Source organism: Eleutherodactylus coqui, chromosome 2 (assembly GCF_035609145.1).
Source record: "Eleutherodactylus coqui strain aEleCoq1 chromosome 2, aEleCoq1.hap1, whole genome shotgun sequence".
NCBI lineage: Eukaryota > Metazoa > Chordata > Amphibia > Anura > Eleutherodactylidae > Eleutherodactylus > Eleutherodactylus coqui.
The window spans coordinates 175,598,241-175,617,365 of record NC_089838.1 but is presented as its reverse complement, the minus strand read 5'-3'; the positions used below and the strand labels follow the sequence as shown (position 1 = coordinate 175,617,365).

Here is a 19,125-nt window from a genome sequence, read left to right as displayed (position 1 = left end):
GCAGCAATCGAGGCCAGAGTAAGCCAATCCAGATTCCCCCCAAAATGCGTGACACAAAACTGGTTCACTGAAATCCAAGACGTACAGACTTGGTCTTCTCTTACAGGAAAGGCCAGATTGCCCAGAATCAAAAAGAGAGGGTAGGTTTGAGGAAGAATGTAAAATCGAATGGTAGGGTTAGAGGAAGATTGTATTGTGGGTCCAATCGTAGGATGAGAGGACACATTACGAAATACTGACTTATTGAGCCACTGGATTGCTGAAAGCGGGAATTGCGAAAAGGATTGCTCAATAGTTACCCATGGCTTAGTTTGACTGTGGCGATACCAACTCAAGATACGAGATAAATGAGAAGCGTGTTGATAGGCCTTAAACTTGAGTAACCCTACTCCCCTCTAACTATTGGGCCAACAGAGTATCATGCGTTTAAGTCGTACAGTTTTGCTGTTCCATACAAAGGAGTTTTGCATGGACGCAAGAGTTTTAAAGAAGGAGGGGCAAATGTTTAATGGCAGAGCCAAGAAATAATACAAAATGTGGATTATACCTACCCGATAATCGGGTTTACAGGAGTCTTCACGACAGCACCACCTGAGATCGCCTTCTCACGATAGGACAGAAACGCACAGAGAGCTACCCCCTCTCCCATCTTCCTCAGTGATTAATAATGAACCACCAGGGGTAGGAGCTTTAACTGAAATGTTTACCTAAACTGGTATATTTTAATGAAAATTAAATTATATCTTCTCGGGGGGGGGGGGGGGGGAATGTACGGGTGCGGTCATGGAGACTCCTGAAAACCCGATTATCGGGTAGCTACAATCAATATTTTTCCAGTCATCTCCACGGCAGCACGACCCGAGACGTACCAACTACATTTTTGTCAGGATGGGACTACAGTTGAGACCTTATGGCCAAAGGCCAGATCCTCATCCGCCTGAATATCTACCCTGTAGTGTTTGATGGAAGTATTCGTTTTTTTTCCATACTGCAGCCTTGCAAATTTGTTCAACCAATGCCGAAGCGTGTTTGACCCAGGAAGTGGATATTGCCCTTGTAGAGTGGGCTTTATGTCTAGTGGGAGGTTCATTATCTATTGCCCTATATGCTTCAGTGATAGCCAGGCGGATCCACCTAGCTATACAACTTTTCGCTGCCTTCTTCCCCCATTCGGGCCCGACTCTCTTAACGTCCAGACAACTAAATTTGCATTCTTAATTGTTTTTAGGATTATCGAAAAATGAAGGAATTATGTCCTGTGCCCGATAAAATGGTGACACTTCCTTAGGCATAAAGGATGGGTCTCATTTGACCACTATCTTGGTTTTGGTGACTTTAAAGAGGGGCTGGCGAATAGACAAAGCCTGCAGCTCACTAATTCATCTGGCTGAAGTAATTGCCACTAAAAAACAATTTCTAATGTCAGGACTGATTGGGAGTGATTCTATAGATTTAAATGCCCTGAAGACCCAATTTAGGTTCCAATCGGGGAACAGATTCGTAATTTTGATCTTTAATCTGTCTGCCGCTTTCATGAACCTATTGACGCATTTTATTTCAGAAAGCCTGGTGTAAAAAAAGGCACTAAGGGCCGCTACCTGTACCCTTAGTGTATTTGGAGAAAGGCCCATATCCAGGCAGGAATTCAAGTACTGACGCGATGTCCGGAGACGAAACCTGGAGCTTCCTCTCTTGACCCCATGAGAGATATCTTTTTCAGACCTTCAGATAAATTCTATTAGTTTCCTAATTTCCTACTTGATAACAGGGCCTGTGTTACTTTCTCGGATAAGCCTCTTTTCCGCAGCGTGGATTTTTCTACATTTGGATGACTTAGAGGACCTTGCGTCAGAAGGTCCGCTTGGGCAGGCAGGAAGACTGGGTCTTGTAGGCTTAGGTTTTTTTAGGAGCCGGAACTGGATCCTCCTTGGCCAGAATGGAGCCACTAGCATGAGCGTACATTTTGGAAAGCAGAATTTCTGGAGGACCTTCGGGATTAGTGGAATTGCAAGAAAAGCATAGGCCAGTCCTCTGCCCCAGTCCTGGGTCAACTTATCTACTGCTACTGGCTGTTTCCCCAGGCTGAGGGAGAAGAATCTCCCTTTGCAATTCTCTTTCGAAGCAAACAGATCTATATCTAAACAACCCACTTGTTCGTCAAAATTTTGAAGTTCTCGTGAGAAAGGGACCATTCTCCTAGGTCTATACGTCTCCAGCTGATAGTCCGCCTTCTGATTTTGGTTTCCTTTCAGGTGCATTGTGGATATTGATAGAATCCGACTTTCTGTCCAAAGAAAGATTTTTCGGGATATGATTTGTAAGAATGGAAACCTCGTTCCTCCTTGATGCCGGATGTGGGCAACTGCATTTGTGTTGTCCGACTGGATCTTTAAATGTTGATTGTGTGTAGAATCCCCCAATTGCTGAAGAGCTTCCCAAGTTCTCTGTAGTTTCAGGACCGATTCCTCATGCCTGTGGGCCAGCCCCCTGAAGAAGTCGGTCCCCCATGTAAGCCCCCCAGCCCTGGGCACTTGCATCTTTTGTAATACATATAGCCAGATCTCGAAGCCACTGAACCCCCCCCCCCCGACAGGTTTGAGGATGACATCCACCAGCATAGCGACACCTTTACTGAGCTCTCTATGTGCATCCTTTCCCTTAGAGAGGACTGCCTTCTGTCCCAGGCTGAGAGAATTGTACCCTGTGGGGATCTGTTGTGTGCTTGAGCCCAGGCTTCCTGTCAGGACTCGGGGTCCGGGAAACTGGAAGTCCCTGAAAATACCCGCAACCCCTGTCCCTACCTACTTGCCCCCCTGGGCTAAGCCCCAGGGCGACAACTGGGCGACGGTCCCTACACTCACTAAGGAAGGGAAACACCGGGACTAACAAATGGACAGACACTGGAACAAACAACAGCAAGGAGAGTCAGACAATCCGGGTCAGCAACGAGAGGGTAGGTGGTACAAGAGGGTCAGGCAAAGGCAACGTCAGGTCAAAAGCAGAGTCAATATCAGGAGTCAAAACACAAAGTACGCTGGTGTAGCAGGAAAACCAAACTAACACTGGCACTGGTCTGCAGACACAAGCAGGTTTAAATGCTGTCAGAGCTCCTGCCCCAGCAGCTGAGAGCACCCAGCAGCACTGGGGAACCCGCCCCCAGCCCTGCAGGAGGCAGGAAAGGAGACACATGCCTGGTTGCCATAATACTGAGGGTATGACGCGGGGCAACACCCACCGCGTCCCTAGCAACCCGGCGGCGAGGAGGAGCTCGGCAGCCAGGGGAGGTGATGAGGACCGGGGCCCCCCTGCGCCGCACAGCAGCTGCACGTGTGACAGGACCGGCGGTGCGGGCACGACGGACCCGCGAACCGCCTGTCCTTACATTTCCCTTGGGATGCATGAAGTCAGCTTCCCTAATAATGACATATCTGGCTGGTCGCAGAACTTTAGTGGTTAAGCCTACACACACAAAAAAGCATGGTGGTAAAAAATAAGGAAAAGCGGAAGGGGTCAGCAGAACAGTAGCAAAGAGAACAACTTGGTAACTTCGTAATTTTTTCTAGAAAAATACAAACCAAGAACAAAAGAAAAAAGAAAAACGAAAAGCAAAGAAAATCAGAAGTTAAGAGCTAGAGCCCATGTGGAACAAATAAACCCCGGGACTGGTATATCTATCAAACAGGAACAGGGACAGGGACCATGGAAAACCAATAAAATAACTCAGCCAGGTTTCCAAGGAATACCAGCTACAAATGTAAAGAATCCAACCAACAGTAAGGACTGAAGAACAGACAGAGTTCACCAAATAGTGAAGACAGAATTGAACCAAGAACTTTAAAAATGTACAGCAAAGTGAAAAACACCAATGTGACATTAAATCGCCATTATGAAAACACGAATCTACCAGGGCTGGGTCTCGGGTAAAGCATGTCTGCTACCTCTGCAGTCCAAACATTTCTGACCTGTGAGCTCAAGGAAACGACAAAGAAAAAAAAGGGCGAAGGAAAAAGAGAAAAAGGGGAGGGGGAAAAGGAAAAAGAAGGGATAGTCAAGGAAGGGGGGAGGGGGACAGGAGGAAGACAAGGGGAGGAGGAAAGGGAAGAGAAAAGGGTGGGAGGAAGGAAGGGAAAAAAGGGGGGAGCGAAAATGGAAGAGAAAAAAGAAAACAAGAGGGAGGGAATTGAGGGGGGAGGGAAAGAGGAGAGAAAGGCCTCATGCCCATCTCGCATTGGAATCAAACCCTGTGCCCTGCCATTGACCCTGCACATTCCTGTCAGTTGTCTTCTCTCTCTGCAGATGTGCCGGCTGGCGCACCACTGCACATGTGCAGGGCAGAGAGTCGCGCCAGAAATGATGCCAATGGAAGCAGTCTGTGCGAGCCTCACACTAGAATAGGACAGGCTGCGATTTTCCCCTGTGAGCAGAAAAATTACTGTTGATTTCTGCTCATGGGCATGGAAAAGCGTTTTCCTTGCATGTCCCATGGGGAGTATTTGCTGGGGGATCCGGAGGCGAACACTCGCTCCGGATCACGCAGTGCAAATACGGCCATGGGCATTGGGCCCAAAAGGTGTGAGGTGGAGGAGGGGGAAAAGGATGGAGAAGAGAGGGAGTAGGGGAGGGGAATAAAGGGAGCGGAACGGGAGAAATAAATGTGGAGGGAATAGACATGGAAAACCCACAGATGGTTATAGAGCAGCTTTAAGTGTCACTCAGAAAGCCTACGTAATAATGACGATGAGTTCCTGGGGAAGACACCCCCATAACCAGACCCAAGAGTGATAAGTTTGTATATCAGTGCACAACAGAAATACCCCATAGACTTTGTGTGTTCAAGCAAAAGTAAATAAGCTAAAAACTGACTAGGGAACCCTCCAGCCTAGCAAAATCTGCAATGGGTCAATTGTTAAAACTGACAACATAGGATGACCAGGAACACGACAGATGGTTCGTATTAAGTGGACGGAATATCCCCAATAGTTGACTGAGTAGCCCGCAGATGTAATCTAGGCATGCGTCCAGAAGAGTCAAGAGTTCACTATATTTTACACAATTAATATTATGGAGCTATAGTCAATCGATTGCATGTACAGAAGGAAAAGAACATCTAATAACTGACTTATAATTCAATTTATATAATCTAAGCAAGCTGTCTGAGATATAACAAAAGTAAGTTTGTTAAAGTGAATGCATGATATCTGAACAGTGGGAATATAACATATACACGGGTGCAGAAGGAAAAAAAAAACCTTGATCGACCAAACCCAGGAAAAGATATTGTAAGCCAGGTTAATGCAACAAATCTCTGGCGGCTATACAGGAATCCGTGATAAGGGCCAAAATCTGCACAAGTCTGCTGTGCAACCTGGGGAACACATAGTGGCAAACACCTATGATGGCAGTCTAAATTAAACTGGCCAGAGGGTACCTTAACACAATGAGAGCTAAAAGGATCATAACTTTAAGTCAGAAGAAAAAGGAAGTCTAGGCTTTCATAGGGAGATTCAGAAAAAGGTCAACGGATTCTGACCCACTGCGGCAGAGGAGGAGGACAATTCAATTAGGATTGACAGTATACTCAAAAATGAGAAAAGGTACCCTATATGCTGTCAGGGCTGTGAAGATAGAATGATACATCCGATTTCTGCACAAATAGGTGGAAAGGATGGCCTTAGCGGTTTGTGGCACCAAGTCCATGAATTTTTGCAGACAGAGGTTGTGGAGGACGACTCATATACTAGAAACATCTGGAAACAGGTGTATGTCCGCTCCTTCCATTGTAATAGGGGTGTTTGATCAGGTATTTCACAGGATAGCCTCTTTGTCAGTAAAGTAATTTAATCCGCATAGAACATCCCATGGGGTGGGGTCCATGATTCTATTACAGTAACCCAGTGAATCCAATCAATCACATGAGGCATCTGGCAGTCTGTTAGAGACTATTGAAAATGGCCAGAACACGGATGTGTAAATCATATTGAGGGAAGTGTTCAGGGAGATCCTTAATATGAATACTATTACACCTGCCACTATTCTCGATCATCCAGAAGGAACATCAAAGATTGCATGCAAGATCTGGAGTGATTTGCCGCTTGTTCGAGGGAGGCCACACTCTCTGCCAATGCAAACGTACAGGATACATTATAGAGAGTTCTATGTGTCAGCTGCTCTAAATCACCCTGAAAGGACTCCAGAGATTGTTCCTGGCACTGTTCAATTCTGTCCTGCATGAAGTCTAAGTCCTGTTTGGAATGGAGTGCTAGTATCAGCTGTCTCAGCAGCTGTAGCTCAGGTGCTGTAGAAAGGCACCATGCTGGAGTGCTTTTGTGCTGTTTGTGTAGGAGCCTCAGTCCCTCTTGCAGAGTCGCTTGACAGATCTTCTGCCCTAACAGAGGCAGCAGCTACCAGGGAGGACAGGGGAGGCAGATCACACACCTGTAGTTCTACATCTGCTTCACTGGTGGGGATGAGAGCAGTAAGTGGAGAGGGAGGAGAAGACGCTATATTTTCACGCTCTGGGGATGTCCCGCCAACATCCGCTGGGCTAAAGAAGAGATTAACCCTTTCCAATCCACTGTCTAACCTCTGAGGATATTATGATTTAAGGATGTACAGCTCCGATGTTGGAAGACATCCGTCAGAGTTCTCTTACTGAATATTGCCAGCCTCTCTGCTGTCGGAGCCTATACAATGTGTCACCTCATGCAGTACTGGCTTTAGCCAGCAGATAGCGCCGTTGTATAATGGCAGAAAAAGAGTAAGCCACCTAAGAAAACCAGGATACAAATTGGATTGGAAAGGGTTAATATCTTTGTTCAGTTCCAGAGTTCTGCTTTCTGACAGTGGCTATTTGCTGGTACTGCACGTCCTCACCACTCCATAGCTAAGCCACCCCTCCAATTTACTTATCTTAAATTGGGCCCCTGTTTTGTGGCTTGACACAAGTTTCAAAAATGTTTTGTCAAATATTATAAACAAAGTAAAAATATTGCAATGGCTATGGGTCACTTCACATAATTAAAAAAGCATATAAAAAGTAAGCCCTATATGTTTCAAGGGGAAAAAAATGTATAAATTTTTAAAGCATTCTACCAGACAAGATGTAACAATGTCGGGTCTTGGATCTGGAAATCAATGAAAGAGGCAGCCGTAGTCAGATATAAACAGGATTTGGTACACAGGGATTGGAGATCAGTATGATGGAGAGCACAATGCACTAAACAAGCCAGAATACTCATGCACAGGCTGAAAGTTTAAATACAACAACCACTGTAAATGACCACAGAGCAAGTCTTTACATAATCCCTAGATGCACATACCTGAACACAGCTAGGAAAGATAAGACTTCAGATAGTACAATGGTCAAGGCTACAAGAAGTCCAGAATTCAAGTGTTGGTATCATCAGTTCCTGACACTACTCCCCCATCTTAAAGAGTGTCCTAAACTAGACTTGCTGGGTAGCGATGATGAAATTTGAATGTGAATATTTCTCACTGCTTCCTAAGAAATATCTTAAGGACCATAGCCTTGTCTCTGAATCCAGGAGATTTGAAAAATTCCTAGAATCGAAAATTCCCTCTACAGTATACACATCCTCTACCTGAACTATATCTGGGTCTGTTTGGGGTGAATTACATCCCAGGAATGGATTTGCCACAGAAGGCTTAAGGAGAGAAGAGTAAAACACTGCTCATAGAGTCTGGAAGCTTGAAACGAAAGCCTACAGGATTAATTTAAACCACAATCTCAAATTGTACAATGAATTTTTGACCCAGTTTGAAGGTATTCTAAGCTTCAAATTTCTTATTAAGAGCCATACCTTATTCTCTACGTCATAAGAAGGACAAGATTAACAATCTCTATCCCCAGCTCTCTTGTAAAGAGTTTGGGCTTCAAGCAGAGTGTCAGTCAACCTCATTTGAATGTGTTGCAGATTAGTCAGTCTATCATTAACAGCAGGAACTGAAGAAAATATAGGGAAGATAGGATTAAAATGGAATAAAAACAGAAAAAAGACATCTGGGAAGTAGAGGAATGTTGAGAGTTGTTATAAGCAAATTCCGCAGTAGGCAGAAATTCAATTCAATCATCCTGGAGATAGATCATATAATACTGTTCCAAATTTTGGTTGGTACTCTTTGATCATTAGACTGTAGCAGACGATAAGTTCACTTTGATCCCCAAGGTGGCAAATTAACGCTTCAAGAACTTAGAAATAAACTGGACACCACAGTAAAAAAAAAAAGCCAGGTATGCCATGTAGGTGGATAACTTCCCAGATAACTAACTCTGTAGTCTCTTCAGTGGAAGGCAGTCCGTTTTGTAAGTATAAAGTTAGCCATCTCGATAAGATGATCAACTATTACTAAAATAGTGTTTATGTCCTTGGAAGATGGTTGTTCTACAATCAAATAGAAACTCCAAAGGCAAGAAGGAGTAGGAAGGGGTTGAAGTAACCCTACGGGTGAGGTATGAGGTGTCTTATTTTTAGCACACGTTTGGCAAGAAGAAACATATCAATGGACATTAATTTTGATATCCTGACTACGAAAAATAACAAGATAAAATTTCCTTAGTCCTGTGTACTGACCTGCAGATCTAGAGTCATGAGTTAGCTGTAGAATCTTCTGAAGAGCAGTCTTAGGAACACAGAAACAATGACCAAAGGTCCAGACTCCCTCTTAGAGAATTAAACATTTGTCTTTGAAAGGATTATCTACGATAGTATCTCAATTATAACCCTTGTTCATGTGCTGAAGTATACCACTAGAAAAGTTGACCCCCACAATGTTTTTAGAAGGTAGAATGGTGGTCTCTGGTATACAATCTTGTGGGGTCTCCAAGAACTAGACACTAGACAGAGCATTTACCTATTATCGGATCCAGGCATGCAGGAAATTATAATCTAGCAAAATCATGCCTGTCTGCCAGAAAGTCTCTTAACTGATCTAATAAACTTAAGATTTAGATACTCAGGAAGAACTTGCTCAGTATAAGAAGCACCTTCAAGATGATGCTTCCATTCCACAAGGGCCTTCTTAATTGAAAACAATTCCTTTTTCCAGTTTAATAGTTACTTTTGGAGGGTAACATGTGCCAAGAGAAAAGGGCACATGGATGACGCAGCTGCTTATCAACTCCGACTGCCAAATTTGAAGCAACCAAGATAGTAGCAAAAGTAAAAAAGTGTCTTTATTTGGTAGATGTAACAATAGCAATTGTATACCACTTAAGGCCTCATGTCCACGGGGAAAATGAGGCCCACTACGGATTCTCCATGGAGAATCCGTAGCGGGTCCCTCTTGCCTCGCGGACATGATGCTAGAAAATCAGAATAAATTTACCCATAGCGGTCCGTGCCTGTCTTTCTTCCGTCACGGCCGGGTCTTCTTTCTTTGGCCTGGCGGATGTGCTCGGCACGTTGGCTGCGTGCCGCGTGCATGCGCCGGGGACATCCACCGGGCCGAAGAAAGAAGTTTCCGGCCGCGAAAGAAGGAAGACCTGCATCGCCCGGAGCAGGTGAGTTTAATTCAGGCGTGGGTCTCCCGGGGATCCGGATGGCTTCCATAGGCCTCAATAGAAGCCTGCGGGAGCCGTCCCCGCGGGAGACCCACGCCTGAATGGAGCATGTCCGGATTTTTTCCTGCACGCGGGCCCGCGCCTGCAGGGAAAAATCACATCCGCAGGTATTTAACTACCTGTGGGTGTCTATTGCATCCCTATGGGTCGTGGATCCGCGTCCAGTAAAAACGCAGCGGATTTTAAATCCGAATTTGCCCATGGACATGAGGCCTAAGTGGAATTGCTTTTTGAGTAAGTTGCATTATTGGGCCAATAATCTTTGAGAAGTTTTTAATAAACTTGCAATAGAAATTGGCAAAGCCTACAAATCTTTGATTTTTCTTCATATTGCTGGGTGTTTTCCAGTCTAATACAGGTGGAACCTTTCCAGGACATGCACAACCTTGGCGTAAAGTATGAACCTCAAAAACTGAATCTTTGAGTGCTCAGATTCACAGTACTTCAACTAAATATACAATTGGTTTTCTCATAACCAGCTCAAAACCATGCTAACCAGCAAGAATCTGCATGAAAATCGTATAGTGTAAAAGGGCCCAAACTTGTAAGATACATAAGTGAGTTGAATGGGTATGATGAAAAATAATAAGGGCTGTGTCACTAAGCTTAGTGAATCACAATTGGAACATGATGCAGAATTCTGTTTGAGTTCTATCACAGCAACTGACCTTTGTGGTCTAATAGGGCAGTCAAGAACATAATCTCCAGGTTTTCCACAATGATACCAGTAGTATAATATTTCTGCAATGTATTGACATTTCTCTGCAGCAGAAATTGATCCCTGGATTATATCTGCCTGCATTGAGCGGGTACCCGGAATCGAAGCAGTGTGGAATTGACTAGTAAGGGAGGTTCCATATAATCATTATAAAGTTGGGTATATTCAACAACTAAGCGCCATTCCCTGGCAAAGCTTACATAAAGCTCTCCCTGTAGTGACACAACGGTTAGGGTCATCAAACACTAGATTCATTGCTGCAAGGAAATTCTCCAAGTCATCCAAAATAACATTATCTGGTTCTGGAAAGGCAGAACACAGACTTGTGCATCTAATCACTCATCTGTACCATTGAAGCCTGCAGATACTGAAGTCATTGCTGTCTGCAGCATCTGCAACATTTTTACAAAAACTTTAAGATATTTTTTCCCCCCTTACATAAGGCTTTAAATATTGAAAAAAGAAAAAAAATTGCACATAATAGGTACCGCCACATCCATAACTACCCGTACATTATTTATCCAGCCAATTCTGTAAAAAAAAAAGTCAAAATAGCCGTTTTCTGTTGATCTTGCTTCCCCAAAACAGGAATAAAAAATAATCAAAATGTCATATACCTCAAAATGGTACCAACAGAAACTACAAGTCATCCTGGAAAAAACAATCCCTCATACTACTTTGTTGAAGGAAAAATAAATATGCTCTTGGAATGTGGCAGCACAAAAAAGTATTTAGTTAAAAAGTGTTTATTTTGTGTAAAATTAGCAAAACACAATAAAACCTCTCTATATATGGTGTTGTCATAACCGTGATGACCTACAAATAGAGTTAACAAAATATTTATACCATATGGTGAATACCATAAAAATAAATCCTAAAAAACAATGGTGAAATTGCTGTTTGTTTATAGGTCATTAATAGTTGAGAGGTGACCAACCCCTTTAACCCCTTCATGATGCGGCCCTCCCCCCCCCCCCCATTTTCGTTTTTTCCTCGCCCCCTTAAAAAATTCATAACTCCTTTATTTATCCATCAACGTCACTGTATGAGGGCTTGTTTTTTTGCAGGACGAGTTGTAGGTTTTAAGGGTACTATTTAATGTACCACATAATGTACTGAAATTTTTTTTTTTAATTCTAAGTGGAGTAAAATGAAAAAAAAATACAAAAAAACAGACATTCCACCATCTTTCAGTGCGTCTTGTTTCTACAGTGCACAAACTGCAACAAAAATGACATAACTTTATTCTATGGGTCAGTACGATTACTACGATACCAAACTTGTATATTTTTTTTTTTACTGTACTATTTTTTTTCAAAGACATTTAATTTTTTTAAATTATTTTCTGCGGTCATTTTGTGCACGCAATAACTTTATTTTTTCGTCGATGTAGTTCAGTGATGGCTCATTTTTTGCGGGAAGTCGTGTAGTTTCCGTTCTAATTCGTACTAATTCGGAATACGTACAACTTTTTGAGCGCTTTTTATTGCGTTTTTTTCTAGAAGACAGGGTGACTTAAACAGTGCATTTCTGGCGTTCTTTTTTTTTTTTTCGGACAACGTTCACCGTACGGGGTAAATAATGCACTACTTTGATAGATCGGACTTTTACGGACGCGGCGATACCAAATATGTATTTTTATTTTATTATTAAGACTTTTTAATTATAGATATGCAAAAGGGGGGGTGATTTAAACTTTTGTTATTTTATTTATTTATTTTTACAATTAAAAAAACTTTATTGCTCTTTTTTTCACTTTACTTTTAAGTCCCTCTGGGGGACTACAATATGCGATACTTTGATCGCTCCTGTAGTATGACGTAATGCTATAGCATTACATCATACTGCATTCTGACAGGCAGTCTCTCAAGGCAGCCCTGGGGCCTTTCAGAAGGCCCCCGGCAGCCATGACACCTGCACGGCTCCCCCGATCCCACCACAGGGTGGCCATACGGGACCCCCGAACAGCATTCGGGGGCTTTAAATGCCACTGTCAGAATTGACAGCGGCATTTAAAGGGTTAATAGCCGCGAACAGCTGATCGCAGCTATTGCCTGCGGGTGTCAGCTGTAGTAAACAGTTGACGCCCGCGCTGCATGCAGAGAGGTCGCCCTGCGACCTCTCTGCATACATACCCCAATGCTCCAGGACGTAAATGTACGTCCTGGAGTGGAAAAGGGTTAAGGAGATGAGATTAGAAGTGTGAGTGTCACAGGTGTTTTGCTTCTTTAATAAAGGCACACAAAGTTTGGTCAAATCTGTTCTTAAGAAAGACGGGTTACTGTGAACCATGCTTAAATGCAAAGAACCTTCAACATTCCACACACAGGACATGTCATAGAGAAGTATCAATCCACAGTTAGACATATTATCTACTAACAGAGAATTCAGGCGTAGACATCCTGTTGAAATCACTCAAAGAGCAGAGCAGGCATCCTGAAGGAGGTGATAAAGAACCTAAGGGTAACCGAAAAGACCTACAGAAGACTCTACAAAGTGCAAAACTCTGTTCATGTGTCCACAATTAGAAAAAACACTGAACAAGATTGGTTTTAATGGAAGGACACAACCAAGTGAGTTGCTGCTGTCCAAAAAAATATTGTGGCCTGCCTCAAGTTTGCCCGAGAGCACTTGGATCTTCCACAACACTTCTGGGAAAATATTCTATGGACAAATGAGACAAAAGGGGAACTTTTTAGTACAAATGCACAACGCTATGTTTGGAGCTAAAAGAACAGTGTACACCAACACCAAAAACTCATCCCAACTGTTAAGCACGGTGGAGAGATAATCATAGTTTAGCACAGCTTTGTTGCCTCGGGGCCTAGATGCCTTGCAACCACTTGGGTAACAATGAATTCTAAAGTGTATTAAAACATTTTACAGGGCAATGACCAATGCCATCAGTACATGACCTTAAGATGTAAAAGAGCTTTTGTGATGCATCAAAACAATAACCCAAAGTACAAAAAATAAATAAACTGAACAATGGTTGAAAAAGATTTGTGTTTCAGAATGGACAAGTCAGAGTCCAGACCATAGCCTAATTAAGATACTGTGGCACTATAAATTTGAGGAGGAAGGGTAACAGCAGTCACCTTCTTGGAATAGTCATGGAAAGACTGAAGCACAGGACAGAGTTAACTTCTTTAATACTTTACCGTAATTTTATACAGTACAAAGATCAGCCACATTAAGAAAGTAGTTAGGCCTTTCCACAGTATTTTCCGCTGAGGACATTCTGCAGTATTTCCACATCCAAAAAGCAGTCAAAATCTGCACGCTGTCTTTTTTTAAATAACCCTGCCCATTTCTGCCACATGTAAACATAACCCAGCGATAATAGCGACCCTCCCCACAGCGATAATAGTGACCCTGTCCTTTTTAGAACGATGGGGGTAAAATCATACATCGTGATAAGCCCCGCCCCCTGACGTGTTGGCACTTTGTAGTAAATAAGTGAGTTTTGGGTTGCAGTTTGGGCACTCTGTCTCTAAAAGGTTCGCCATCACTGGTGTAGGGTCTCGATTTAAAGTACTTTTTTGGGCAAAAACTATTGATGACCTATGCATGCTGTGATTTGAATCCCGTGAGCGATGTTTCCAAATTGAAAATAATACCCTTGGGTCCTAACTAATTTTAATTATTAGAAAATTGTAAGTAAATCTGATACTCAATACCAAATACCATTGTCATGTAAAAAAATGAATTAAAGTTAAGAAAATTGTCAGATCAAAACTCGAATAACTTCTCCTGGAAAAGACTGAGAGGAAACTGGTGAAGACGGTTATGAACAGCAAGTAAAAAGGGACAGCTACTGGACCGAACAATCGCCAATGCTGCCTAGCTTCGGAAGACGACAGCAAAATGCGTGCGCTGTGCCTGACAGATCAGTTGCATCTCATGGAAGGTTAAACATTTTTTTCTTCGCTGTATTCACAGAGCAAAATGAAATATCAATTAACATACAGAGTGATGAAGTAAACTCTCAGTTGAATGTCACCTGTCTAACCCAGGAAGAAGTGCAGCACCACCTTAAAAAGATTAAAATAAACAAGTCATCTAGACTACACCCTGAGCTCTAAAGGAATTAGGTAATGTGATAGACAGAGCCTTATTTCCAATATTTAATGATTTTATAGATATACAACATGCCATGAATAAGAGCTATTGCTTGAAACGTGTTGAATATTGTAGACCTATGTATGGTTTTTACTCCTGTTATTTTGTATAATAAAGCTTTTTCACGTGATGTGCTGGACTTTCTCCAAGTATTTGCATCTACAGAGGCAACCTGTTTACATGCACCAAGATCACATTGCAGTGTTTATCCAGGTGAGCTAACACCATTCTCCTTTTTGTTTAATGATTCTGTATGGACAGGGCCTATTAGATAGAACTAGTGAATAGCAAATGTGGTGCTCATAAGTATAACTTCTTATCAGCATGGATTTATGAGGCCCTGTCACACTATGTCTCCTCATATAAACTGATCAGAAGTTCGAGACTGCACCAGGAAGAGTTGTTAGATGTCATATATCTTGATTTTTTCCAAAAGGTTAGTACATCAAATGAGAATGCTTGAACTGGGGTAAAATGAGTATACGTGGGTAAGTAACTGGCTCATGATCGAAAATAGAGTACTCAGATTAGGTCACTGTTACTAGCAGGGTATCATAGGGGTCAGTACTATCACTTCATATTTCGAAACGGTTTGCAGTGTTAAATTATTCACATAACATGCTTTCTCAGAAATAGAACATATTATATCTCTCAATCATCCATAAAAAAATTTTAAAAAAAACTTTGCAGAAATGTCGTTGGTGTGTATTCTGAGCTTGAGAACCCAAAAATTGATGCATGAAAAACCTGAATCACTTAATAAATAAGATAGTATCCACAATTAATTGCAATGTATCATTAATCTTTTTTGGCCTTTTTGCCCTTATAAAAAGATCTAACATGCAAAAAGATTACTCTTAATAAAGGACCTTTTTAACGTGGAACGCTCTAAGCCTACTAGGTCAAAGCCAGTTTGTAAGAGCTAAAATAACAATTTGCAGAATATATTTAATAAATCTTGTATGGTGGAATTGTCCCAAAAAGACTCATGATATTTTAATCAGATATGTCAAAGTCTAAAGCCTTATTCAGACAGCCATGTTTTAAGGCCATGTGCCATCCATGTATTCCACAACTAGCACACAGCCCCATTATAGCCTATGAGGCCTATATACAAGTCATTTTTCACATGGACTGATTGAGAGAAAGAAAATTGCTGCATGTCCTATTCTTGTTGGTATTCACTGACAAAAAAGGGACATATAATGTGCAGTGTCCATGCAGATCAGGCAGCACTTGTGTCTGTGTGCTGTCCAATGTGAGTTGAACCTGAGATTTGAGAGCAACACACAATACAACCGAATGAATCCTGCCAAAGGGTGTTAGTAGAAGAGTATTAGCTGCTGCCACTAGCAGTCCTATTTTGCTAGGCTGAACCTGGACTTGTAATTGTTTCAAGTTGCAATTTCAGATTTAGCTTGGTAGTCAGCTGTAAAATGTAATTGTTGGTGGTGGCAGCTAATGCCTGTGTACCAGCAGCCTAATGGGCCACTTTTTGGCAGATGTGGCGCCCAGCAAACATGTGAACTAGTCAGCCTTGACGACTATCAATGGAGAGATAAATATACATGAAGTGACAGAGTACATGAAGTTTTTCCTAAATTCTATTCATTTCAACAAAGATGGTCTCCTGATTTTTATAGCCAAGATCTACTCATTCTCAGGATCTGTGAAGGCCCCACCTGTTTGACGCCATAGATCTAACTTCTAAGACATGTCTGAATTACATTTTCTGGTATAAATTGAAAAACGTGGTTAGTTTGGCCAGTAGAATGTACAGTGGTTAGCATGTGTGTGAAAGGTGGATACTTACATATCCACACAGGGACAGATGAATGACTTTAAACTCTAGCGATGGAGTTGGAATGTTTCTATTTAACAGATATATGAGCAAAGCAGATACTCACAGTACAACTTCTACATGATCCAAAGCCCACTGATCATGGCCTGATCCACTGTGGCGAGGTTGCCACCACCGTAATAGGACTCCTTTCATACGGGCTTCTCTGTAGCAAAATAAAAGCAAGATTCACTGTAGATCATCGTACATCACAAGTTTGTACTGCAGGATGGGCTACGTAAAAGTAGTCTGCCTCTGATCCCGACACTATGAAAGTTGCCTAATGGAAAATGTGTCTTTGTTGCCAATAGCAATTAAACACAGAACAGATTTAATATCTAATACTACTGAGGTAATTAATTGTTATGCGCAAGAAAGATTTTTTTTAAACAGCGTTGATAAGAGCGTGGCTACTTTTCCATGGTCCACCCTGTCATTTTAAATAAATTAAAGATGAACTGTAGGATTAGTGCATTCCTTGGTGCCCTAATCCTTTGCAAAACTGTCCTACATTTTTTTGCAAAATACGCTGCTAGCCTATCATTAGAGTAAGCCATTGATATGTGGTTTATGAGGTCCCACGCCATGGACTCCCACTAACCAAAAGAACTGGAGTATTGCTGCTTCTTCTTTGGCCATACAGCAAATCTGGTATGTCTGTTCTAATGAACAGGGCTGATCTGCAGTACCAGGCACAACCACAGAAAGATTAGTAGTTGTTACTGGAGAAGCATTAAAGAAAATATGGCGCTCGAGTGCTTTGACCATTCTGTTCTGCTGATACCTGGTGGTCCATGGTGTAAGGATAGGCCCTCAATGTGTTTTCCCTGAAAAACCTTTTAAGAACATTATGGCTTGAAAATATCAGAAGAAAAATAGTTACTTACAGTGGAATATTATAAGACACTCTTTGTGCTTGTATGAAGTCTTTTGGCTGGTGCTGTGCAATGACTTGCCATGTTATCCCATTATTTACACTATACTGTAATAGCACTGCTTTATCTACAGTGTTTGCATCGCTTAAGTTAGTATTGCAGCTCCCTGTTTGGGCAATGCTTCCGATCTGAAGCACAAACATTATTTTGCTGTTAAGAGAAGAAGACACCAAGTTTACTTAGAGGACAATTTATCTATTGACATATAGTGTGTTAGTGCAAGTCAGAATCAGTCCTACCTGGCACGGGTAAGATCAAGTGGTTTTGTTATGGCCTGTCTTATTTGGCACCCGTTAAAATAAAGGGAATCTCCATGAGCATAAGGTGCAAGTTGACCACATCCATTTCCAATTGTGCCTCCTTGAATATTTTCCCAATTAATTTCTGTCACCTTTTCTGATTCAAAATTATCTTTAATGGAGCTTGGGAGGTCATGGTTAAACAACGAACAATCATCCCCTGCAAAAAATCCCCAAAACATCATTTTTAACTGTTTGTCTAACATAAGATCCTATTTGCCCTCAAGAATATCCTGGTTACAAAAGTGGCATTTTATCATCTAGCACATATTTAAATACTTAACCATTTTAAAAGCAGTTTTTTTTCCTTAAATATAAATGATACCATTTAATGCAGTGAAAAAAACTGTAAATATTTTCTAACTAGAGTGAAATGGAAAAAAAATGCAATTGTGCCATTTTCAGGGGAATTGGTTAGTTTTTACATTCATGGTGCGACAAAAATGATTTTCATTTTATTCTGTGGGTCAGTCCAATCATGGAGATACAAAATTTCTATATTGTTCTACTACATTTTTTAACCTATTAAGGACCAGGCGCAGAAAATATACGGCACCTGGTCCTGGGCTTAAAACCTTGCCGATAGTAAAATTACGGCAGGGCTTTAAGCCTCCTGCTCTGCAATCAACCAGACAGGACGGGTTGTCAGCCGTTAGTAACCGGAGAAGGCAGGAGGGTTCCCTGCTACAGCAGAGCTGGAGGGTCACACTAGACTGTGGCCGACTCTGCCAGTGACTAATGTCACCACAGGGGTTGTTTTCCCTTGTACCTGGGGCTCCTATGGATGCCCCAGCTACAGTGGGAAAGTGTCAAATTAAAAAAAAAGTGAATGTCTCCCAGATGTCTTACATGACGTCATGGGGGATATAAAACATAATTACATAAATAAGTAAATAAAAATTGCAGAATACAACAATATATACATAAGAAAAAACTAACACAAAGCCAACGCCAACCAAAAGAGTCACCGCATGCGCCCTGTAAAACAAAACCATACATATTATATATCAAAACATCCGAAACAATTGCAGGAACGAGTTCCTGAACCTTATTTTAGCATAAATATACTAAATAAGAAAATATATATATATAAATGTTAAAAAAATATTTTTTTAGCATTTTACCCCCAATAAAACTAAAAAACAGAAAAAAAGTTAGTGAAAAAGATATTTAAATAAAAAAAATTGCCCTATATATCATGGGGAAAAAAAACGTATCAAAAATAGTTTTGGTAGCTAAAGGAAACAAAATACGGCAGTAAAACCGCCACATGGGTAAAATCCCTAAGAAGTGTCTGGTCCTTAAGGTACAAAACAGCTTGGTCCTTAAGGGGTTAAACAAAAATTACTTTTAATTGTAATATTCTGAGAACCTTACTTTTTATTTCACCATTAACTGAGCTGTGAGAGGGCTTGATTTTTGCAGGGCTTGCTGTATCCCCCAATGAACATGACGAGAGAGATTTTACGGTAAGTTCTTTACAAAAATCTAGTTTCTTGTCTGTATCATTGGGGGATATAGCTTTGATCTTGGGACGTTCCAGAGCAGTACCCAAGTGGTGGGAAAATGTAATATGCCGCATGTGTAAGGAAGCGCAATCAGCTCTTTAACCGCGACTAGCATTAATGGGT

The 19,125-nt window shown here is 41.6% G+C and overlaps 1 protein-coding gene across 1 annotated transcript in view; it reads right to left on the bottom strand.

The window, feature by feature from the left end:
* RELN (reelin) overlaps positions 1 to 19,125 on the bottom strand; it is a 655,909-nt gene that overhangs the window by 19,758 nt on the left and 617,026 nt on the right. Inside the window, exons 61-63 of the mRNA XM_066591974.1 lie at positions 17,435 to 17,654; positions 17,148 to 17,345; positions 16,328 to 16,426 (exon numbers count right to left, since the gene is read on the bottom strand). Coding sequence (XP_066448071.1) covers positions 16,328 to 16,426; positions 17,148 to 17,345; positions 17,435 to 17,654 — 517 coding nt within the window. The remainder of the gene's footprint in view (positions 1 to 16,327; positions 16,427 to 17,147; positions 17,346 to 17,434; positions 17,655 to 19,125) is intronic.